The 25,962-nt window shown below is 42.5% G+C and overlaps 1 protein-coding gene across 5 annotated transcripts in view; it reads right to left on the bottom strand.

Annotated features, from left to right (window-relative positions):
• TMEM68 (transmembrane protein 68) overlaps positions 1-25,962 on the bottom strand; it is an 86,718-nt gene that overhangs the window by 6,728 nt on the left and 54,028 nt on the right. For 3 of the 5 annotated variants that reach the window (XM_075826235.1, XM_075826236.1, XM_075826234.1), the window contains 2 exons: positions 17,616-17,676; positions 16,226-16,365 (listed from right to left, as the gene is read on the bottom strand). In XM_075826235.1, the coding sequence (XP_075682350.1) occupies positions 16,226-16,365; positions 17,616-17,676 (201 nt within the window). Of the gene's footprint in view, positions 1-8,686; positions 8,777-14,785; positions 15,541-16,225; positions 16,366-17,615; positions 17,677-25,962 lie in introns of those variants that run through there. The other 2 variants (XM_075826239.1, XM_075826237.1) reach the window with 2 other exon arrangements.

The raw sequence follows: 25,962 nt of genomic DNA, 5'->3' as shown, positions 1-25,962 counted from the left end.
ATAAATTTATTGATTAACTTTTATCAACTTTTTTGGAAAAAATCCAGAAATCCCATTCTTTTTTGCGTCCTCAATTTACGCCGTTTACAGTGTGGCATAATAAAAAGACTCCAGGGAGCGCCATAACAAGTACGTAACAGCAATATCTAGACACTCGAGCCTTTTTTTCTATTACGTGATTCCAATAATAAATTATTTTGCCTCATCTAACAGATAAATGTATTATTTAATAGTGGGACTACTTCTTTAAATCACCTAATGGATGACAAAGGCCTGTTGTCACCACTATCAATGATATTTTTTTCAATATGACACCGTGTTGTGTTTTTATTTGCGTTCTGGAAAATAAGAGTTAAGGGGGTTTTACGTAGGACGATTATTGGGCAGACGAGCATTAATATAACGCTCGTTGCCGATAATTGCCCTGTGTAAAACAGGGGAACGATCAGCAGATGACCGAGCAAACGCTCGATCATCTGCTGGTCGTATAGTTCTAAAAAAGTAAAATATTATCGTTGTCGGAAGCACATCTCCCTGTGTAAACAGGGAGACGCGCTGCGCACATGATAATAATGGATTGGGACAAGAGATCGGAGTAACGAGCGATCGGAGTAACGACCGCTCGTTCCCATCCATAGCTCCATGTGACAGGATCAAGCGAGTGCCAATCATCGATGTCTCGTTGATCGGTGCTCGCTGCACTGGTCGGTGTAAATGGGCCTTTAGACCTACCGTAATTGTATTTCCAGGAGTACATCATGACAGCACCACAGTAGGTTGTCCTCTTGATCTCTAAAGGGACAGGTAGACAGAGGTAAAAAGGCCCCTCCCACCACCCACTTGCCAGTGTTTTTCAATTACTACACCAGGATGGATGCAACCCTATTTTATTTTTAGGGATAATAACTGACATGTTAACTGCACAAATCAGAAATTTTAATAAAGGGAGGGAATGGAAGGCCCTGTTCACAGTTTTTTTGCAGGCAGAAAAATCTGCCCCAAAATTCCTTCAGGAATTTTGAGGCAGATTTTGACCCGCCTGCAAATTCTTGTCGCAATTTTTCCAGCGCTTTTCGGCCGCTGCCATCGAGCGCCACAGGCAAAAAAACGGCATGAAAAACGCTTTCTCTGCCTCCCATTGATTTCAATGGGAGGTCAGAGGCGGAAGCGCAGCAAGAAAGAGCATGAAGCTTTTTTTTTTTACCAAGAGTGGCTAAAAATCGCTATGGAAAAAAAAAACGCCTCAGCCTCCCATTGAAATCAATGGGAGGCTGTTTCTGCATCAAAATCAGCGTAAAAAAACTCTGCGTGAACTGGGCCTAAGGGTGCTGTCATGATGGATTCCTGGAAAAACAATTACCGGTAGGTCTAATTCCTACTATCAAGTACGTCTGTCATGACAGCACCACAGGAGCAATACCAAATTATAATGCTCAGGGAGGGAGTACGGATTGGAGGACTTTGCGTCCAAAGCATAGATATTCATATACATAGACAGAACATCTAGCCTATAAGGTCTGCAAAAATTATAGTAGTTTGACCAAGTGGCAGCTCTGCAGATCTAGTCTATAGAGGCTTTTCTTCTTTCTGCCCACGATGAAGAAACTGCTCTTTTTGAGTGAGCTTTTATGCCCAGGGGAGCACAGAGTCCTTGGGAGCTGTAGGCTTCCTGTATGGTAAGTTTTACCCATCTTGCTAGATAGCTTTTTTTAAGCTTTCTTCCCTTTATTCTTTCCCCCATATAAGACAAATAAGACAAATATGTTTTGATCCAGTCTCCAAGGGGATGTTTTTTCCAAGTAATGGAGCACAGTACGCCTAACATCCCAGGAATGGTATCTTTGTTCTTGCTGATCTTTTGGATCTGGATAAAAAGGAAAATCAAGAAATAATTCTGCCTCTATATGAAAGGCAGTAGCCACTTTTGGAATAAAAGCAGGGTCCAGCTTTAGGATGATTTTGTCTTCTTGAATTTTTAGGTAAGGTTCTATGATTGAAAGAGATTGGAACTCTCCACAATCTTTTTTGCTGATGTGATAGCAACTAAAAACCGCTGTTTTTTGAGTTAAAGGTCTTATATAAAAATAGAGTTCATGCCTCAAAGGGAGGGCCACAAAGAGCCTTCAGAACTACATTCAAGTCCCAGGAAGATACAGATTTCTTTAGGGATGGTTTTAATTTAGAAATTGCCTGTGTAAATCTCTCGATCCACCCATGTTCAGCTAGGGAAGTGTTGAAGAAATTACTTAGAGCTGAAACTTGAACCTTTAGGGAACTATTTTTTTTTTTTTTTTTTAAATCCTGCTTTGTTAAAAAAAATCCAACATCTTTGCAATGTTTGGTGAAAAAGGAACTGGTCCTGGATCCCCATATCAGGAACACATTTTTTACCAAGTTTTACGATATATCTTTGAGGTTGTTTCTTTATGACTGAATATAATGGTTTAAATGACCTTCTCTAAAAGACCGTGGTTTCTCAGGATTTGCCTTTCAGGATCCATGTTGACAATTTTAGAGAGTGTTCACTCCCTGATAAAATAAGGGACCTTGGGAGAGGTAGTCCTTTTTTACTGGGGGCATGATAGGGTTTTCCAATGCCAGATGCTTTAGGATTGGAAACCGAATTCTCTTTGGCCAATATGGTAGAATAATGATCACCTTGGTCAACTCTTCCTGAACTTTCCTTAGCAGCACTGGAATTAATGGAAACTGCAGGAATGCATAGGCTAGATTCATGTCCCAGTGTTGGGACAATACATCTACTATTGGAAGGTCTCTGATATTTAGGGAAAATAATGCATCCACTTGGGAGTTTTGTCTTGTGGCAAATAGATCTTCTTGAGGATAATCCCATCTTTGGCTTCGGGACTGAAAAATGTCTTTGTTCAGGGTCCACTCCCCTGGATTTAGCTTCCTCTGGCTCAGAAAGTTAGTGGATATATTCTCTGTGCCTTTTAAGAGGACTGCTGATACTGACAGAACATTTTCTTCTGCCCAACCGAAAATTTGGGCAGAAAGGATTTGAAGAAGAGTATGTCTTGTTCCCCCTCCTGTGGTGTTGTCTGATAGGACTCTTACATGCCCTCACATCTCCCTTTTAGGAGAGTAAGAGCTTCTGTGAAAGTTTCCCAAACAGCTCTCAGTTCTCTGTAGTTTGAAGACAGTCTTCATCTGAGGAGACCAAGTGCCTTGGAAATATTTGTCTTTAACCACAGACCCCCAACCTTGTTTGCTCACATCTGTGGTAATTACCACGTATCGAGAAGGTTTACATGGGACTCCTTTGTTTAGGTTGTTTGGGCAAAGCCACCAGAGGAGAGATGTTTTTAGAATCAAAATGTTTGAATTTAAGGAATCTTGTTTGCGATTCCACTGGGACAGAATTAAGTTCTGTAAGGGGCGAGAGTGGAATTGACTGGATGCAGGACGTCATTAACTAAGGCCTCATGCACATAACCCATGATTTGCAGCTTGAACGGGAGCAGAGTGTCATCCGCGGGCCGCACGCAAATCACGGGACGTGCACATTCATTTCAATCAGCCCGGACCACAAAATGTGGCCTATATAGGATATGTCCTATGTTTTTGCAGTCCAGGCTCCCGGGAAATGCACAGCCCGTGGAAACCACAGTCGTATGCTTGGGCCCAAAGAAATTAATGGGATCGCAATTCACCAGCGGATTTGCGGTTGAATTCTGGCCGCAAAAACTCGTTCGTGCGCACGAGGCCTTAAATCAGCATCCCATTTCTTAACAAACAGCTCTCTTTCTCCCAAAATTTCCACAGTTCGGTGTGTAGATGAAATTGTTTTTCCCTTGATAGGAAATGTTGAAGGGAGGAGTCTAATAGTAGTCCTAAGGAAGATTTTTGATTTTGGGGAGGAAGATATGATTTTTTTAAAGTTAATTATCCAACCCAAATGCTGTAACAGGGTAAGGACCTGGGTTTGATGTTTCTTTAACATGGACGGGGTATCCGCCACCAGAAGAAAGTTGTCTAGGTATGGGATGAAACGCCATTATTTCTGCCATAATTTTTGTAAACACCCTGGGGGCAGAGGAAATGCCGAAGGGGAGGCAAACAAATTGGTAGTGAAGGATAGAGGGACCATCCTAAATCGCAAATCTGAGGTATCCCTAATAGGTCGGGTGAACCGGGACGATAGTAAGCATCTTTTAAATCTATCGTACACATTGATGTCCTTTGATTTATCAGCGGAGTAGTAGATCAGATAGACGCCATTTTGAACTTGCGATTTTTTCACCCATTTGTTTAACAGGTTCCTGACCGCTGGCTGTGTATTTACGGCCAGCGGTCAGGGTCCTTAAAACCCGCGCGATAGACTATTTACGGCGCGGGTTTTAGCTTGCTGCCCGACTGATCGGGCAGCTGAATGTTGGGTCTCCGTCAGTGACTGCCGTGGACCCTGAGGAGAAGATAGAAGCAGCTTCCGCTGCTTCGGTCTTCTCCGATCTCTTTTACACAGTGCTCAATGAGTGCTGTGTATAGGAATAGAGGCAGCGGCCGTGCCGATGTCTCTATTGGTCCCGGTGATCATGTGACTGGTCACATGATCGCCGGGATGCCGTTAGTGGCAGACTGCTGCTGGGTCTAACTAGACCCAGCACAGCCCTATTAGTGACAACAGTCACTATAAGAGGGCTGATTTCCCCTGTAACTGGGGCTGCTGTGCAGCCCCAGTTACAGTGGAAAAACATGGTGTAAAAGAAAGAAAAAAAATATATAAAGTTCCCCAAAGGTCTTATAAAAGTAAAGTGCAAAAAAAATTTAATACACATAAAATACCCATCCCAAAAAAAACACCCCCCCCCCCCCGCCAATCATTGTCGTAACACTAGCCAGGACCAAATTACCCTAATATAGACATGTAATATATTAAAATTTATGGTAGACAATTACGATCACAAATAAAAGGTCTATTTTAGGGTAAAACTATGTTATTACCAAAAAAAATTGCTGAAACATAAAAAAGCTTATTTTTTTACAATTATTTTCAAACTTTAAGCCTAAAAATTCTAAAATCGCAAAAAGGAGGGGTGTGTATATATATATATATAAAAAAAAAAAACAGAGAAGAGAAACCTGCATGGTCTACGGAAAAGACAACGCAAAAATTACGTCGCTAGCCCAACAAATAAAAAAGTTAGCCATTTAACTAAGGCCTTATTTACACGAATGTGTTTCACGTCCGTGACACGCGCGTGAAAATTACGCGCGTCGCACGGAGCTATGTACCTCAATGGGGCCGTTCAGACAGTCCGTGATTTTCACGCAGCGTGTGTCCGCTGCGTAAAACTCACATGTCCTATACTTGAGCGTGTTTTGCGCATCACGCACCCATTGAAGTCAATGGGTGCGTAAAAATCACGCGCAGGACACGGACGCACTTCCGTGTGCTGTGCATGATTCGCGCAACAGTAGATCAAGAAATTAAGGGAAAAATAAAACCATCTCCTTCATTTATTTTTCTAAACCTCAAAACCGCGTGTCATAAGGATGGCATATGCATGAAAATCACGCAGCCACGCACCAAACACTTATGACACACGGAACTGCAACGCGCAAAAAACGCAGCTTTTTTGCACGGGCAAAACGCACACGTTCGTGTGAATTTCGCCTAACGCGTGCTAAACGGTGTCTGGTTCTGAACCGGTTAATATCTTTTATAGTTTTTGAACATCCAACAAGTGTTGGAGATTTCTTGATTGGTATGAGGTTACTTAAAAATTCTCTGGAGGTAGAGAGGAGAAACCTATTTTGTACCTTTCTTTGAAAGTTTACAAAACCCAAGGGTTCTGGGTTATCTTGGTCCACTCGGTTTAAAGTACAGGAGTCTCTCTCTCTCCCCCCCCCCCCACTTCTGGCATCATTGTATAGTGGGCTGGAATGAATTGTTGGAGTTGAGAACTAATCCACGACCTCTTCTACATTTGGGGTAGCTCCAGTGACCAGACTTCCCTTTATCTCTGTAGCTCGACTGATGTTGAAATCTACGAAACGGAGTAGTCGTCTTGGGTCTTTCTTCTGGAAACCCTTTTTTCTCATCTGCTGCGTTGAACATATTATCCAGGAGAGGTCCAAGCATCAAGGTTCCGGAGAAGGGAATGGAATAAAGCTTGTTTTTTGTGTCCCCTGACCACATTTTATGCCACAACGCTCTTCTATCAGCATTAGAAAGGGCCCCATTCCTGGTGGCAAATCAAACTGATTCGGCTGATGAGTCTGCCAAAAACATTGATCTTGTGACAGACATAGCAGCGCTGTTAGTAGAAATTAAGGCGGATGAGAATTCCCAGGTTATTTTTAGTCTGTGTGCTTTGCGGTCCAGGGGATCCTTGAACAGAGGAATCTTCAAAGGGGACGGCTGTTTTCTTAGCAACTCTTGCCACCGGGACGTCTGTCCTTAGGACTTCATTCCAGGGTTTTGTGTCGAAAAATCAGTTCTCGAACTATTTTTGGAATGAATAGCCTCTTTTCTGAATTCTCTCATTCCACCATTATCATTTATATGAGATTTTCATTCACCGGGTAAACTTTTATTTTTCTTTCTGTAAGGCACCCCGAACATTTCATCCAGGATGGTATGGGGTTGGCCTTCCTCTGGAATATACATCGACTCCCTAATTGCATGAATTAAGGTATCTGACATAAAAATAAAGTATATTTTCCGGTGTGGATGAAGTTGAAGGTAACGGTTCCTCACCTTCTTCCAAAGAATGACATTTTTGTTCCGAGTTGGAACCCTGAGAAGGGGGGCACCATTTTTGCTCTACTTCCATGCAGGGTTTGTTTGCCCGGGAGTCCGACGGAGCCTCTTGAGGGACGAGGGAGGCTACAGACTGATTCACTTCCTCATGACGAACAGCCCTCAGCTCGGACATGAACCTAGGCAGTTCTTCTTTCCATGGTTTTGTGATGCAATCTTGACAATTGTTTAAGCGAATCCTGCAATTTTTTCCCACAGGTTGCACATATTTTAACTTTCTTTTTTAAGTCTATTTGTCTCTGGGAAGGTTGTTTATCCTAGAAAGAGATGGTAGATAAAACATACCTTACTTATATACGAGAGTCATACCCTTAATCCCCAAGGGAGACACACACATGTCCTTGGGACATATTTGGAATTCCATCAGAACTAGGTAGTTCCATCACCGCAACAAGGATAAAATCCAACAAACGGATGGATATACAACAATCACAGTACATATGATACTAGCCGTATATATCACTATCAAAGCTCATTCACATACCTGTACGGGTCCCTTATATGTATATTTTTTTTTTACTTTCCCCGCCTTCCAAGATGGCCACGGACTAGACGTAGCCAGACGTCACTTCTGGTGACGTGCGGTCTACTATACTTTGGGATGCGGCCGCATCAGAGGGCTCTTCCGGTGTCACGTGGCCGCTTCAAAGGCCAGCCTACTGCCTTTTGGAAGTCCCAAAACCCCACGCTACAGAATCCAGCCTAGGATACAGCAAAAAGGTTATCGCTTTGATTTGGGGAGCTAAGGCACCTCTCACAGAGGCGTTAGCCTAGGCAAAAAGAGGGAGGAAGGAGAAGTTTTTTTTTAGACTCTTCGATCTCGCGCGTTTGAATTTTTTTTCTAGGAGCGAAATCCTCTCTGCACCTGACCCAGCAGGGACAGGACAAACACTGGCAAGTGGGTGGTGGGAGGGGCCTTTTAAACTCTGTCTTCCTGTCCCTATAGAGGTCAACCTTCTGTGGTGCGGTCATGAGGGACATATTGGGAAAAACCATGTGACACTAAGAAGAGGTGCCAGCAATTGTTGGGACCATTTTCAATAGGGACAAAGGGAACAACCAGTGGTGATCTCCAGTAACAAATTTTGTGTTCATTATAATACCCTAATGGCGGTTTTTCCCCCCTCACCTTTTTGGCCATTTTAACAACTGAATTTGCAAAGGTTGTTTGCAGGAACTTGCTACCCGTAGCTGTAAGGAATATAGCTGTTAGCAACCAGTCTATCTCATCTGATCCAGCTATTCAGTTCAAAGATGAAATCGGCAATGTGCTGACAGCAGAGAAGAGGAAAATCAGCTTGTTGCAGCCATGTTCTGCCATTCCGCATATTAGAATGCAAGAATAATCAGATTTTGAATCTTCAGGTGGGGAAAACCTTTAAATTAGACTTTGAAATGTCAATGAAACAGATAATCAAATTAGATCAGTGGAGCTCCAACAGCAGACACCCCCGACCAATCTCTAGAATAAGGGGGTCTATTCCCAAGTTTTATTAGAGAGATGGTCAAGCATATGCAGTCATCCCCCACTGAAATGAGTGGGTGTCCTGGTGCTTACTGCAGTCATTTTCAACATCACTACTGTGCCATGAATTCATCTGCTCCTTTCTTAGGTAAAAATTTAGCATTTAACAAAAAAATGAACAATAAAAAAAAAAGTTCAGTTTAAAGGTGTACATAGCCTTTAAAGGACAACATTTTGAGCCCTCCTTATGTAGTCATGGACGCATCTGGAAAGAAGAGTTACTTAGCGGTGATCTAGAGTTTAAGGGAAATAATCACTTATCTGAATTTCAATATTTGGAAAAAAGACGCTCATAGATTTACTTGAAGACGTATGTGATGGTTGACAGATCAGAACACTTACGGAGTTCTCCACCACATATACTGTAAATTTCCAAGCTCTGCTTTTTTGCATCGACGGATCAGGGATTTTTTCTTCGTACCCACAGATTGATTGATTGGATATCGGTCCTAGTACCCAGATTTCTTAAATTTAGAAATTATATTCATGTTGAAAATAAAACTAGGGGAAGTTTTTCAATTGCATATACTAAAATCATGCTCTCTAAGGCTAGGGGCAAACTGAGTTATATAACCAACTGGGAAAATAATTAAAAAATGTGTACATCACCCTTCAGGTGACTTTTCAGAATAAGATGTCATATGTGTGTACATGAGGAATAACACCATTGCTGGCCATTACATTGCTCTAGTAAATATTCATACTGTATCAACCATTTAGAGGCTATCTGTAAGATACAGCTGAGGTGGCTAGTCTAGTCAAATTCTACCCTGGTTAACTTGAACCGTGTTGGCGCCAGTACCCTGCGAAAAGCAATTTGATGCATATCTAGTGGAATTGCCCCAATATAGTGAAATTTTTGCAAGAGGTATTTTATTTAATTTCTAGGATATATCCCCCCCCCCCCTTCCAGAGTTAGCCCTTCTGAACCTTACATTTCAAATGATTCCATATAAATATTGATGGCTCATCAATAGGGTTTTACTGGCATCGAAAGCCAAGATCTCTCCTAAAATAGGTAGGGTTATTGCAATAGTGAATCAATATCACGTTTACGAAATGTATATGGCATTAAATAAGGTTCATAGAATTCGAGATTTACGTAATAAATCTGCTTGCTGAATGGGCGCCATTGCTTCATATAATGGATTCTAAACCTAAACAACCCTGTTCTTTTCAACATTTATTCGTCTTTATATTCTCTTTCTTTGGCAGGTCAGGGACATACTCAACATTTTCATGTCGTAATAATACAGTAAATACATATATGTTTTTTCCATTAATTTTTTGTATGCATAAAATCGAACTTTTGGATCTTAAGGGAGTTTTCCCATCCTCGTTTTCAGTGGGTTACTCATTTCTCTATGCACCAATCCTGTGCAGAGCAGAAAACAAAGACTACTGTGTGGCTGTCAAATGACAGTGTCACAGACTACAGTTTTTATGATCCAGCAAAATGCTAAAACAAGTGGTTTGGGGGGACAAATGCCTAAGGCCCTCCTTGACCCATCTATGTACATCTGCTCTGACCCTCCCCATATGGGTGTTCCTGCACATGCTCCATTTCTGTTGAAATGCTAAGTGAAGGTTGATCTGACCTACAAGATGGTATTTTCTAAGCTACTATATGTGAAAGCAAATGTTTAGCAAGCAGTCACACATTTTAATCCAGCATGGAATCTGAGTTAGAGACTTAGGCCCTGTTCACATAGTGTGTATTTGACGCGTTTTTTGGCTCATTAAAAATGCGTAAAAAAAACCCATGATTTAAGCTGATGATTGGCATCGCGCTTGTTTAAAAACACGTCGCGTAATAAAGCATCAGGTCGGGGGGCGTGGCTTGGATGCAGACCGGGACGGACGCTTCAGAGTGAGCTCCGTCTTAAAACCTCAAGCGACGGTATATTTAAGCGTGCCCGAAGCCGGGGTTTGACTGCTCTTCGTCACTCAACCCGGGGACAACGATGATGACAAGGAGAAAGGGGAATAAGTCTGGCCCGAAGCGGCTAACGGACTTGTTTTCGACCCGCAGCGCGATGAAGGAGGATTTCCAAGATGGCGCCGGCAGCAGCTTCTCTGGAGAGATGTGTGACAGAGGATCGAGACTGGCGTCGCCCTCGGAATCTCCCGGTGAGTCTATACACTCCCCTGAATGCCCAATAGCGGCCAGCCCGGGAAGCAAGCTGATCTTTGGCCCTAGCGCCCCACTGACACCGGAGAGAGGCCACGTGCAAATGGCGGCTGAGAGACGGCAGCAAGAGGAGGAAGATCTCCCCCCTGAACGTCAGGTCTCCCAAAGGGACCTAATCCCAACTACTGATTCCTTGCAAGAGGATACATCACTTGAGGAGGGGGACCCGATCTCTAGCCTCCCCACTACAGACCAGGCGGCGTCGGAAACTTTTATTAAAGGCCTGGTGATGGCCCTTAGGGGGTCCCTGCAAAAGGACTTAGCAAAAATCTCTGCTACGCTACACACTAATATAGAAGAGTTAGGCTCCAGAGTGGATCATGTGGAGAGGAAAATGGGGGAATTCACTCAGGCGCACAATGATTTAGTGGATGCACACTATACTTTAGAAGAAGAGGTGGAAAGCATGAAATCTAAGATGGCGGATATGGAGGATAGAAATAGGAGGAACAATGTTAAATTTCGGGGCATTCCTGAATCCGTGTCTCCGTCTGATCTCCCACTGTTCTTGCAAAAGCTGATTAAATCCCTCTTGCCACACTCCACGCCTCAGGATCTGATCATAGACCGGGCACACCGTTTGCCGAAACCTAAGGCTTTACCATCAGAAATACCAAGAGATGTACTTTCTCGCATACATTTTTTTCATGTCAAGGAAGCCCTAATGTTCGCAGCGCGAAAAGCTCAGAAACTCCCAGACCCATATGAAGGGGTACATCTTTATGCGGACCTCTCACAAGCCACTCTTCAAGCTAGAAGGAACTTCCTGCCTGTTACACTCTCGCTACGGAGCAACAAGATACCGTATAAGTGGGGGTTCCCTACGAAGCTTCTGGTCCGAAAAGAGGATCGTACACATGTTCTTCACAAGCCTGCGGATGGTATTCAATTGCTGAAGGAGTGGGGGGTCCGGATGTCCGACATACCTGTGAAACCCTCAATCAGCGCTCCGTCCAGAATTTCTCCAGAGTGGCGGAGTCAGGCTGACTCTCGCTGAAGGTACTTTATGCGTGAGATTATGATGTTGTGTCTCTTCAGGCCGAACTTTCGTCCCCAGTATCTTTACAGGGTCGTTGAGATCTTCTAGATCCTGTGGTTTTCATAGTGCTTCAGGGACTGTTATATCTCTGATACATGCGGTTAAAGTTGTGGTTCAAATATTCCCTGTTTTTCTCCCAAACATGTTACACCAAGTGTATATTCTCTGGTATGTCTACAAATGTTGATGAGTCGAGGATGAAGCAGACTGCATATGGTATAATGCTCATTAGGAATTTTGATAATGGCGGTTAAAATAGTTTCACTGAATGTAAAGGGATTGAATAGTCCATTTAAAAGATCCTCCGCCTGGAAAGAGGCCCGAAGTTCTAGAGCAGATATCTTGTGTCTACAGGAGACACATTTCCAGAGGGAGCAGTGCCCTTCTTTTATAAATCCGAATTTCCCTCATGTTTTTATGGCCAATTCTGACAGGAAAAAAGCAGGGGTCTTGATTGCAGTCAGTGATTCTTTGGATTTTAAGTTGGTGGATTCTCTGATCGATGTGGGGGGGAGATTTCTTGCTCTGGTGTGTTCTATCAATGACTCTTTGATAACGTTAGTCAATATCTATGCTCCTAACGCCTCACAGATTCGCTTTCTGAACAAAACCATGCGGAAAATTCGCAAGATCCAAAAGGGTCAACTCATACTTTGTGGAGATTTTAATGTAGTTCCAGACAGGGTTATGGACACCACCAGCAAGAGCAGGAGGTCTCTCCTTACACTCTCACCGTGGGCTCAAAGGGAAGACCTTTATGATGTGTTTAGATGCCATAATGCTTCGTCCAGGGAATTCACTTTCTATTCTTCCTGCCATCATACTTTCTCTCGGATTGATGTATTCCTAGTAGATAAATGGTTGCTGCAAGCAGTACAGAAAGCAGAGGTAGGGGTGATCACGTGGTCAGACCATGCTCCTATATCCATGCAGATAGCATTGGCACCCTGGTCCCGTCCCTTTAGGAATTGGCGCAATAATACCTTTCTGATGGCCCTTCCTAAATATAAAGAGCATATTTCCTCTCAATTGCAAGAATACTTTGATCTTAATGACACCCCAGAGGTTGACCCCTTTGTCCTATGGAATGCCCATAAAGCAGTTATGCGTGGTCTCCTGATCCAGCAGAGCTCGCACTATTATAAACAGAAACGGGTAAATACGGACAAGGTATTGGAACAGATCAAAGCTCTAGAGACCCAACAAAAATCCTCCCCTTCGGTCACACTAAATGATGCGCTGACCAAACTTAGACAGGAACTTAGGAGGCTGCTTATAGCGGACTTTGATAAACATTTAACCTCGCTTCGCATGACCTATTACACCTCACATAATAAAGCGGGCAAATATATGGCGACAAGGGTTAAACTGAAACAACAAAAAAGTAGGATTCCATTTTTAGAGGCGGAGGGGGAGGATTCTAAGGTTTCGAACCCGCAAGACATCGCGGACAGATTTAGTTCATTCTACGCTAAACTTTATAATTTGAAAGAAGACCCTGCTACGTCTCACCCAACTTTGGAGACTATAGATGGGTTTTTGGACAAGCTACAGCTGGCCAAGATAACCCCTTTACAGCTAGACCAACTTAATGCCCCTATTCTGACAGAGGAAGTGACCAGAGTAATTCGGATGGGTAAACAACATAAGGCCCCGGGACCGGATGGGTTCTCCTCCGAATATTATAAACTAAATGAGAAGGTATTGGCCCCATACTTGGCGCGAATTTTCACCACTGCAATGGTCAAGGGTAACCTTCCTGAGGAAATACTCCAAGCAACCATAGTTACCATCCCTAAACAGGGGAAATCTCCTACGCTACCAGCTAATTTCAGGCCCATATCCTTGTTGAACTGCGACACCAAACTTTATGCAAAGATACTGGCCCAACGTCTATTGACCATACTCCCTACCATTATTCATAATGACCAGGTGGGGTTTACGAAGGGCCGCCAAGCCCCAGATGGCACCAGACGCATCATCAATCTGATATCTAAGGCAGAGATTAGCCGGACGCCTTCTCTTCTCCTCACGCTGGATGCGGAGAAGGCGTTCGATAGGATTCATTGGGACTTTGCCTTTGCTACCATGCGAATGTTCGGTTTCTCTGGTTCCATTCTCACTGCGATAGGTGCTCTATATTCCTCACCTTCAGCTAGGGTCTTGACTAACGGGATGATGTCCAGACCATTTCATATCACCAATGGTACCCAACAGGGATGCCCTCTCTCGCCCTTACTGTTGACTATGGTTATGGAACCATTGGCGGAAATGATTCGAATGGATTTGGGAGTGCGAGGGATTTCAGTAGGGCATAGACAGCATAAGATAGGCTTATTCGCTGATGACGTAATTTTGACCCTTACGGATGCATTGACATCTCTTAGAAGGGTATCGGAAATTCTGGAATGGTTCAGTAGGGTCTCGTATTATAAAGTTAATGTATCCAAATCTCAGATACTGGGATTATCAATTTCCACAAGACTGCGACAGGACATTCAGAAAGAATTCTCGTATGGTTGGGAGGAAGGGTCGATCCCTTATCTAGGTATTAACTTATGTGCCAATACCTCTAAACTGGCACATATTAATCTGCTTCCTTTATTCGATAAACTACAGGGAGACCTTCAGCGATTATCATGCACTGAACCGTCCTGGATGGGACGCATGGTCCTATATAAAATGTTAATTCTGCCCAAAATACTATATATTTTTAGAACAGTTGTAGTTCCTATTCCTAGACCCCTTCTTAGTAAGCTACAAGACCAGTTGATGGGATTTATTTGGAACAAGGGGAAACCACGGGTGGCACGGCAGCGTCTCTATGTCCATAGACGGAGGGGGGAATGGGAGTTCCGAATCTTGAAGCGTATCACGCAGCTATAGTGATGCGCCAGTTGAGACACTGGTGTTTTCCATTCACAGGCTCTAGTTGGCCTATGATAGAACGACATCTGATTGGAGATATCCCTCTCTCCTCGCTACTGCTAGCTCAAGCGAAGTTCCCTACAAGTTTGATTCCAAGATTTCCTACGGTGATAGCTTCTATCCAGGCATGGAAAGCAGCTCTAAAGGCAACACCCCCTGACGCTCCTACCCGCAAGATCCCTCTACCGGTGGACACCCTGGAACTTTTGGTTCCTAACCTAAAATTGAAAAACTGGGAAGCCCGGGGGATTGTGACACTATCCGATTTGTTTAATAGTGACAATATAAAAACTTTCTCAGAGCTACGTACGGAATTTGGAATTTCACAGGCAGATCTTTTTAAATACAGGCAGGTTAGACATCTTCTTCCATCTAAATCGCATGCACAGGTACAGATTCCATCTGGGCTACATGACTTGATTATGAAGAACGATACGGGGGAGTCTAAGCTAACCCGAGCTTTATATGATATAATCCTGGGGGACGGGGCAATTTCAAAAACCCCACAAATGGCAAAATGGGAAGTAGACTTGGGGTACACATATGACATTGAGACATGGGAAAAAGCGATTAAATGGACATTGAGGTCCACTATGAATTCGAATCTCCTGGAAGTTTTCCACAAACTACTTTTGAGATGGTACTATACTCCATGCAAATTGGCCAGAATTTACCCGTCCTCTAGCCCCTTGAGTTGGAGGATGTGGGATGGTTGGGTCATTATTTCACATCTTTTGGGAATGCCCAGTTATTGCTTCATTGTGGAAAGAGGTGTTTGACTTATTGTCCATTTTAGTGGGTACCCAGATGGAACTCAGTGCAGCTCTAGCCCTTCTCTCCTTGGATATAGATGTAGTAGAGCCATCCCAAAGAGTTATTGTGTCCCACATTTGTCTCTCAGTTAAACTTTTAATGGCTAAACGGTGGAAAACTAATGTAGCTCCCTCTATACGGGAAGTGATTGACAATGTTTCATCTCATTGTGGGTACGAGAGGCTCTTTGCACTTCGTCTTAATAAAATGGAACGCTTCAAATCCCAATGGCGTTCGTGGATAGATAGGTTCTCTTGCTGAAAAAATAAAAGCCCAGAGAAAAAAAAAAAAGGGGATTATTGGGAAATGTATTGTCAAAAATACTACAAAGGTGTATAGATTAATGTATACTTGTTGTGTATCCTGGTTTCCCTACCCTCCCCGGTTGCTTTTCCCTTCTGTATTCCCTTCCCCCCCTCCACAGGTCACTTCTCAAATGTTGATTTGCATCGTATAGGTACTTCCTTGCAAGGATACTATGTACCATTGTATAATCTGTAACCTGTGGTTTCTTTGATATACTAATAAAAAACTAATGTTAAAAAAAAATAAAAATAAAGCATCAGGTCAATTCTTTGGCACCAAAGACGTGCCGAAAATTCGCCTAATTCCCATAGTCAATGGGCGTCCTAATTATGCACCAAAAAAAGTGCAGAAAGGGCGCACAAAATGCATAAAAAACCATGACGACAACGCATCAAAAACATCTGTACTTTAAAAAGTTCTTTACAAAATCGCTAGCGTATTTGACACGTTAACACATCGTTTTTTTTGCACCGTGTGAACAAGGTCATACAATGCTAATTATTAATCAATATTTGTCTTAAGTAGCCCAAAACGGCTATTACCCATATTCTACATGTACAGTGTGGTGGAATAATAATCTACAAGACGTCTTCTAAGATCAGTTTTCCTAACAAAGTCATTAAAACGATATATTACCTTCTCTGCCAGTTCATTAGCTGTGATATTTGGGTCATACTGGATAGGGTCACCAAGATATGTTCGAAATTTCACTGGGAATCCACCATACACAGGAACAAATGGTATCTTATACTTCTCATACAACCACCTAAATATCCCTGTGAAAGGAAAGAGAAATGAACACATACATTTTACAACAGCTACAGATCTATGAGAAATACGTAAAGGGGTATTACAGCTCTGATAACTATACTGTAACAAGTCTTGCATTTGTGTGTCCATCACATGACCAGGACAGATTTCTATTTACTAGATGTAAACAATGAAAGTTCCTATTGAATATCTGCAAGAAGATTTATTAAAAAAATGTGAGAAATCGAGACAAAGTTTTTCCATTATATGGATCTTTCCATCTCTCAGTTTACCTTGGTGTCATGGCCGCCTTGGTCTTCTACTTCCTTGATCGCTCCTCTAATTGGTGGGCGGGATTCATCATCTTGATAGACAGTTCAGACCAGCGGCGATGTGATGTCATTGCGCCACTGGCCTGAACGTGTGCACCCTCGATTCTACTATGTACAATCTTCATAGCAGCGCCAGCGGTGTATAAGGCTCCTGGGTTCCATCATGATGCCCCTGTTCCATGACTTATGCTTTATTCCTTTATTTCCCCCTCCACCGCAGTTTATCCCTTCCCACGTCCTGTTTATTGGCCTAGTTTCTGTCCCGTTCCATCTCTCCGTTGTAGAGGTCGGCACATATGATCAATGGCTCCAGGGCTTCTACTGCGCATGCCCTGGAGCCGATCATACACCTCTATGGAGCGGCAAAGAAGTTACCGGGCCAAGAGCTAATGCAAAGGAGCCAGTAGGTGCTCTCCCGGGGCCCAGGCCATTCTGTACATTAGAGGCATCAGCGAAAACGGTGCAAGCGTGGCCACCCCTATAGGCCTACATTTAGTAAAGTTCAGATATTTCGTTTAGAGATCATTTGAGACTGGATGAAGGAGGTGGAAATACTCCTTTAATTTGCTAAAACCAGAATGCCCCTTTAAAGCTACAGATTTACTTCGTAACTGAAACAAGAATGTAATTATTTTAAATTTAAAGAAACGTTTTATGTATAGCTACATTACTGTTGCAACATTGTAGGACTCAACAGTGAACTGCTACATGTGATAGAATCACTGTATCTTAAAATTTTTCCAATTTTATTTAAAAACAGCGGATTTATTGTATAAAGAAAAGTTCTGCAGCTTTCTAATACACTGCTTTTAATCTCACAGTAAACCGAACTAAGGAGTTTAGCTTTATTACCGGTAGCGTTCCTCACAGGTTACATGAATATGCAGATCAATATAAAAGTGAACTACGACTACACAAAATGCAAAAAAATAAATAAGTCTTACGTAAGCATCCAAGAGATCGGAATCCTTCCCGAACATTTTGTGTAAACATTGGAATGATAGACTAAAAGGAAAATCAAGAAGAAAAATATTACCATTTCACAAAAAAATAGGGGGAGATTTATTATGCGATTTGCGCCACTTTTCTTGCGGAAAAAAGTAGCACATTTTGGCACGTCTGTTTTGTGCTAAAATTTGCGACTTTAAATTGTACGCCATCTTGCTAGTTTTCTATAAAGTGATCAAAACTTATCAGGAATGTGTCGCCATCCACCGGCCAACAAAGTTACTAGACTTTATGCCAACAAAGTTACTAGACTTTATTACTAGACTTTATGCCAGATATTACAGTAAAAATCTATGCAGCTTAAAGAGGCTCTGTCACCAGATTTTGCAACCCCTATCTGCTATTGCAGCAGATAGGCGCTGCAATGTAGATTACAGTAACGTTTTTATTTTTAAAAAACGAGCATTTTTGGCCAAGTTATGACCATTTTTGTAGTTATGCAAATGAGGCTTGCAAAAGTCCAAGTGGGTGTGTATTATGTGAGTACATCGGGGCGTTTTTAATACTTTCACTAGCTGGGCGCTCTGATGAGAAGTAACATCCTCTTCTCTTCAGAACGCCCAGCTTGTGACAGTGCAGATCTGTGACGTCACTCACAGGTCCTGCATCGTGACGGCCACATCGGCACCAGAGGCTACAGTTGATTCTGCAGCAGCATCAGCGTTTGCAGGTAAGTCGATCTTACCTGCAAACGCTGATGCTGCTGCAGAATCAACTGTAGCCTCTGCTGCCGATGTGGCCGTCACGATGCAGGACCTGTGAGTGACGTCACAGATCTGCACTGTCACAAGCTGGGCGTTCTGAAGAGAAGAGGATGTTACTTCTCTTCACAGCGCCCAGCTAGTAAAAGTATTAAAAACGCCCCGATGTACGCACCTAATACACGCCCACTTGGACTTTTACTTTTAAACACACCCACTTGGACTTTTGCAAGCCTCATTTGCATAATTACAAAAATGGTCATAACTTGGCCAAAAATGCTCGTTTTTTAAAAATAAAAACGTTACTGTAATCTACATTGCAGCGCCTATCTGCTGCAATAGCAGATAGGGGTTGCAAAATCTGGTGACAGAGCCTCTTTAAAGAAGCAGTAGATTTCAGTTTGTCTCGCACACAAACAGCCGAAGATGTGGCAAATATATTAAGATTATCAAATTGAGCGTATCGTAGTCCAGTGACCATCTGTTTAAGACTGGCGTATAAAAACGTCATTGTTAGTAAATTCCCCTTAGGGCAAGTTCACACGCAAACTCAAAAACGTCTGAAAATACGGAGCTGTTTTCAAGGGAAAACAGCTCCTGATTTTCAGAAGTTTTTTAAGCCACTCGCGATTTTCGCGGGGCGTGTTTTACGGCCGTTTTTGGAGCGGTTTTCTATAGTCCATGAAAAAGGGCTCCAAAAACTTCCCAAGAAGGGACCTGTACTTCTTTTTCGCGGCCATTTTTTCAAAGCAGCCACGTAAAAAAACGGCCCATCGGAACAGAACGCCATTTTTTCCCATTGAAATCAATGGGCAGATGTTTGGAGGCGTTCTGCTTCCGATTTTTCAGGCGTTTACGGCCTGAAAAACGGCCGAAAATACCCTGTGAACATGCCCTTATAGTCTTCATCACTCCAATCAAGTTAAATTAACACAAGGTCTTACAATCTGAGCAATTCTCTTAAAGAGACTCTGTCACCACATTATAAGTGCCCTATCTCCTATATAAGGAGATCGGCGCTGTAATGTAGGTGACAGTAATGCTTTTTATTTTGAAAAACGATCTATTTTCACAACGTTAGGAGCGATTTTGGTTTATGCTACTGAGTTGCTTAATGCCCAAGTGGGCGTATTTTTACTGTCGACCAAGTGGGCGTTGTACAGAGGAGGGTATGACGCTGACCAATCAGCATCATGCACTCCTCTCCATTCATTTAGACAGCAGAATCGCGTTCTTACTAGAACATGATCTGCAGCCACATACACAGCGATTCTGCTTGATTAACGTTACTGCAGTGTCCTGATAATGAATATACATTACCATCCAGCCTGGACGTGATCTGTACTCAGAATCCTGACACTTCTGAATCTTTTCTCTGAGATTTCAGCAACGGAAACGAAATCTCGTCTACCTCCGTGATCTCGCGAGATTTCGTATCCGTTGCTGGAATCTCACAGAAAAGATTCAGAAGTGTCAGGATTCTGAATACACATGACGTCCAGGCTGGATGAATCGCTGTGTATGTGGCTGCAGATCATGTTCTAGTAAGAACGCGATTCTGCTGTCTAAATGAATGGAGAGGAGTGCATGATGCTGATTGGTCAGCGTCATACACTCCTCTGTACAACGCCCACTTGTGCATTAAGCAACTCATTAGCATAAACCAAAATCGCTCCTAACGTTGTGAAAATAGATCGTTTTTTTAAATAAAAAGCATTACTGTCACCTACATTATAGCGCCGATCTCCTTATGTAGGAGATAGGGCACTTATAATGTGGTGACAGAGTCTCTTTAAATAGCTTTATTATGGGAACGCTTAAGCTTTGTTTACACGGATGTCATGGCTTCGCTTACAAGGGAAACCATAACGCTGTGACAGATTTGTCATATGATGGATCCAAATGGCGCCTAACGGTCCCCAATGACTTACAATGTGATCAGCCAGGGTTCCAATGAGGTTTCTGACATTTTGAGGTCATGAATAGCGCTGCTGAACTATTCTTAGTGTCAAAAGTGACAGAATCCCCAAGAGAAAGCCACATTGTGGTCTGAGTGATCTGGTAAGACTCTGAAGAGGTTATTGAGCATCACAACAGCTTCTTTGAGCAACCTGCTGACAAAATACAAAGCATCAAAAACTGCACCAAACTGCACTGTGTGAACCTGGAATAGGGGTAACACCATATAGACTATGAGTTGTACCTCTAAGAAAGGACAGGTCCTCAGATTGCATGGTTGTGGGGTGATGCAGAGATGTAAACAAACAAATAACGGATCTGAATGCATCTACAGCATATATTATATTGTAGAGTTGTTGTTTTCTCCATTATGTTTATCTCTAGTTTAGTTGCATTTAACCCCTTTAGGACAAAGCCTGTTTTGGCCTTGTGGACGCAGGCGATTTTTTCAAATCTGACATGTGTCACTTTATGTGGTAATAACTCTGGAATGCTTTTACCTAGCCAAGCGATTCTGAGATTGTTTTCTCGTGACATATTGTATTTTATGTTAGTGACAAATTTGTCGATATATTCAATATTTATTTGTGAAAAACGTCAAATTTTAGCAAAAATGTGCAAAAATTAGCATTTTTCTAAATTTAAATGTATTTGCTTGTAAAACAGATAGTAATACCACACAAAATAGTTACTAGTTAACATCCCCCATATGTCTACTTTATGTTTGCATCATTTTTTTCACGTACTTTTATTTTTCTAGGACGTTACGAGGCTTAGAACTTTAGCAGCGATCTCTCATATTTTCAATAAAATTTCAAAAGGCCATTTTTTCAGGGACCAGTTCAGTTCTGAAGTGGCTTTGAGGGCCTTATATATTAGAAAGTCCCCATAAAATCAACCCATTTTGAAAACTGCACCCCTCAAGGTATTCAAAACCACATTCAGAAAGTATTTTAACCCTTTAGGCGTTTCACGGGAATTAAGGCAAAGTAGAGGTGAAATTTACAAATTACATTTTTTTTGCCGAAATTCATTTGTAATAAAAAAAAATCTGTAACATAGAAGGTTTTACCAGAGAAACACAACTCAATATTTATTGCCCAGATTCTGCAGATTTTAGAAATATCCAACATGTGGCCCTAGTGTCCTAATGGACTGAAACACCGGCCTCAGAAGCAAAGGAGCACCTAGTGGATTTTGGGGCCTCCTTTTTTTAGGAATATATTTTAGGCACCATGTCAGGTTTGAGGAGGTCTTGTGGTACCTAAACAGTCGACACCCCCAAAAAGTGACCCCATTTTGGAAACTACACCCCTCAAGGCATTTTTCTAGGGGTATAGTTAGCATTTTGACCCCACAGTTTTTTTGCAGAATTTAGTGGAATTAGTCTGTGAAGATGAAAATCACCTATTTTTCTGTGGAAACATAGAATTTTTTCATTTTTACAAGGAATAAAGGAGAAAAAGCCGCCCAACATTTGTAAAGCAATTTCTCCCGATTACGGCAATACCCCATATGTGGTCGTAAACTGATGTTTGGACCCACAGCAGGGCTCAGGAGGCAAGGAGCGCCTTTTGGATTTTGGAGCGCAGATCTTGCTGGATTGGTTTTCAGTGCTATGTCGGGTTTGCAACGCCCCGGAGGGACCAAAACAGTGGAAACCCCCTAAAAGTGACCCTATTTTGGAATCTACACCCCTTAAGGAATTTTTCTAGGAGTATAGTGAGCATTTTGGCCCCCCAAAAAACAGCGATTTTGGCGCTTTAAATTCTTTATTTATTACAGCGTTCACCGTGCGCAATAAATTACTGTTTAATTTATTCTGCCGGTTGGTACGATTACGCCGATACCATATGTGTATAGTTTTTTTTAAGTTTTGCAGCGTTTGCACAATAAAATTAAGTTTCTATAAAATAATTTATTTTCTGAGACACGCTATTCTGAGCCGTAACTTTTTTATTTTTTCGTCAAAAAAGCTGTAGGAGGTCTTGTTTTTTGCGCGACGGGTTGTAGTTTTTATTGGTACCATTTTGGGGTAAATGCGACTTTTTGATCACTTTTTATTCTATATCTTGGGAGGGCTGGTGACCAAAAAATATCGATGCTGACAGTTTTCCGTTTATTTTGTTTGCGGCGTTCACCTTGCGGAAAAATGAACATTATAGTTTCATAGTTTGGGTCGTTCTGAACACGGTGATACCAAATATGTGTACTTTTTTTTTTTTAACGGTTTCATTTTTTTCCCTATAATAAATGACTTCTTATAGGAAAACAAAACCTTTTATTTTTACACTTTTATAAAACATTTTTATTAACTTTTTTTTACTTTTTACACTTTATATTTTTGTTTATTAACTTTTTTTTTTACACTTTATTTTTTTGACCTGCAGCTCTGATCGCTGCTAGAATACCTTACACTACCTAGGTAGTGTAACGTATTCCAACTGTCAGTGTGAGGTCACAGTCACTCTGACAGTTGGTCTACGAGGATCAGCAGAGGCTGATCCTCATAGGCTGACATACATGGCAGACTTGGGGGCCGTTGTCTGGCCCCCGGGTGCCATCACAAGCATCAGAAGCCCCCACGACTGCATGGGGGCTGCTGATGTGCTACAAACCCGCTACATGCGGAGATCGCAATCGAGCCCCGCATGTAACGGGTTAATTGCCGAAATCAGCGGCGATGAGCCGTCAGCGGCCGGGGACAGCTGATCTCCAAGTTCCCAATGCACACTGTCGCCGACAGTGTGCCATCGGGAACGACAGTGACCTCCTATCAGGACCAGCCGAAGGTTGGTCCTGATGGCCTTCCGTCCATGGTAGACCCGGAAGCCATTGTTTGGCTTCCGTTTGCCATAGTAACTATCGGCAAACCCCGCGATTTCGGATCGGGGTCTGCCGATATGTTAGAAACCCCCAAAATTCGCCGATTGCAGCTGATGGCCGAATTTAAGGGGTTAATTCGCCGAAACCAGCGGCAAAGGACCGCTGGTCGGCAAGAGTGGAGTGTCAGCTGTCGGCGACAGCTGACCTCCCGTTTCCCGGTGCACACTGTCGCCGACAGTGTACACCGGGAAAAACTCAGTAACTGTACGTCCTCGTGCGGGAAGTAACCTCCCGCGACGACGGACAGTTACGTCCTGGTGCGGGTAGGGGTTGAAGGCTATAGAAAACAATGATTTTTCTTTTTTTACATAAGTTAGTGGTTACCTGGAGTTAATGTTGCACTAAGTTTCAGGCAGCAATCTCCATTCCTTCATTCACTTTCAGCCCTCGACATTCAGCTCGCAACCTGCTCCTAGTTTCAGACCTTTCTCATGTGTACATGTCTCTCCCAGTAGTATATGTTGGATGTGAGTTCTGTGAATCCAGGATGCTGCTGCCTTCACTAACATTCATGTAACAGCCCAGCTTCATTCCTGTACGGCTTTCTTCTACAGCCCATGAGGGATCTCTTTTAGCTTGTGATGACAGACACTGATGCAGAGGAGTATGCGATTTTATCCTCCCATTGAAGAGTCCATAGGGTCCCTCCTCTCTCTGTACATTGACACACAGCCTTTGCAATTCCTCCTCTATCCCCCTGTGCTTTACTTTCTATCTACACTCAGTACAGCTTGTGTGATCTGCCCTTTCTGAAAACGTGGGTGTTTTCCCCCCTCTCCACTCGATGCTCTGCCTTGTACAACCCCCCCCCCCCCAGATGGTATCTCGAACAATGAGAGAATTGAGGGGGAGAGCAGAGAGGGTCAACACAGGCAGGAGCAGCATGCTCTACATCTGTGAGAATCAGCAGCACAGCTAGCTATGTATAGGAGTTGCACAGCCTGCACAACAATAAAATGGTAGTACATTTTTAATCATATGTTAAGAAAGTTGCTTAATTTTGCACTTGGTCCTACCACATGCACTATCATGGTCTGCAATGAGGGATTCCAGGACTGAGCTAGCCTGGGGAGCTTCCCTGTGAATTGATGGGGTTATCTTCTTTCTTGTACTACATACAGTAACCAGAGTTGTGAGCACCTCAACCCACATGATACATTGGTTTTATTTGCCGTTGTACATCGCTGATAATCTTGAACGAGCTCTGTTGCATTATGTCTTACAAGAATTAATCTTGTTTTTTGACTATTAGTTTATTCCCAAATATACCTGCCAATTTTCAGGGGAAACGCGTTGGAACGCAGTTCATTATGTTACATAGTAGTTACATAGTTTGTACGGTTGAAAAAAGACACATGTCCATCAAGTTCAACCAAGGGATGGGAAAGGGGAAGTGGGATGGGAAAGGGGAAGTAAAAAATTTCTACACATAGCAGTTAATATTTTTTTGTTCTAGGAAATTATCTAAGCCTTTTTTAAAGCCATCTACTGTCCCTGCTGCGACCAGCTCCTGCGGTAGGCTATTCCATAGATTCACAGTTCTCACAGTAAAGAAGGCTTGTCGCCTCTGCAGGTTGAACCTTTTTTTCTCCAGACGGAGGGAGTGCCCCCTTGTTTTTTGAAGGGGTTTTACATGGAACAGGATTTCACCATATTTTTTGTATGTGCCATTCATATATTTATATAAGTTAATCATGTCCCCCCTTAGTCGTCTTTTCTCAAGGCTAAATAGGTTTAATTCTTTTAATCTTTCCTCATAACTTAGATTCTCCATGCCCCTTATTAGCTTCGTTGCTCTTCTTTGTATTTTTTCCAACTCCAGGGCATCCTTTCTATGAACTGGAGCCCAGAACTGAACTGCATATTCTAGATGAGGCCTCACTAATGCTTTGTAAAGTGGTAATATTACATCCCTGTCCCGCGAGTCCATGCCTCTTTTGATACACGACAATATTTTGCTGGCCTTTGAAGCAGCTGATTGACACTGCATGCTGAAATTTAGTTTATGATTTACAAGTACACCCAGATCCTTCTCAACAATTGACTCCCCCAGTGTAGCTCCCCCTAGGACATATGATGCTTGCAGGTTTTTCGTACCCAGGTGCATAACTTTACATTTATCTACATTAAACTTCATTTGCCAAGTGGACGCCCAAACACTTAGTTTGTTTAAATCTGCCTGCAATTCACAAACATCTTCCATAGTCTGAACTATATTGCATAGCTTGGTGTCATCTGCAAAAATAGAAATAGTGCTATTAATCCCATCCTCTATATCATTAATAAATAAGTTGAATAATAGAGGTCCCAGAACTGAACCCTGGGGTACACCACTTATAACTGGGGACCATTCAGAGTAGGAATCATTGACCACAACTCTCTGGATACGGTCCTTGAGCCAATTCTCAATCCAATTACAAACTATACTTTCTAAACCTATAGTCCTTAATTTACCCATTAGATGTCTATGAGGGACAGTGTCAAATGCCTTTGCAAAGTCCAAAAACACTATATCCACAGCGGCCCCTCTGTCTAGGCTTCTGCTTACCTCTTCATAAAAACAACTCAGGTTGGTTTGACAGCTTCTGTCCTTTGTAAAACCATGCTGGCTGTCACTTATAATACTATTTATTGTCACATAATTCTGTATATAGTCCCTCAATAGCCCCTCAAACATTTTCCCCACAATTGATGTTAAGCTTACTGGTCTATAATTACCCGGCGAAGACCTAGAGCC

Source organism: Rhinoderma darwinii, chromosome 5 (assembly GCF_050947455.1).
Source record: "Rhinoderma darwinii isolate aRhiDar2 chromosome 5, aRhiDar2.hap1, whole genome shotgun sequence".
NCBI lineage: Eukaryota > Metazoa > Chordata > Amphibia > Anura > Rhinodermatidae > Rhinoderma > Rhinoderma darwinii.
The sequence above is the reverse complement of the archived record's forward strand: the minus strand, read 5'-3'. Positions and strand labels throughout refer to the sequence as shown.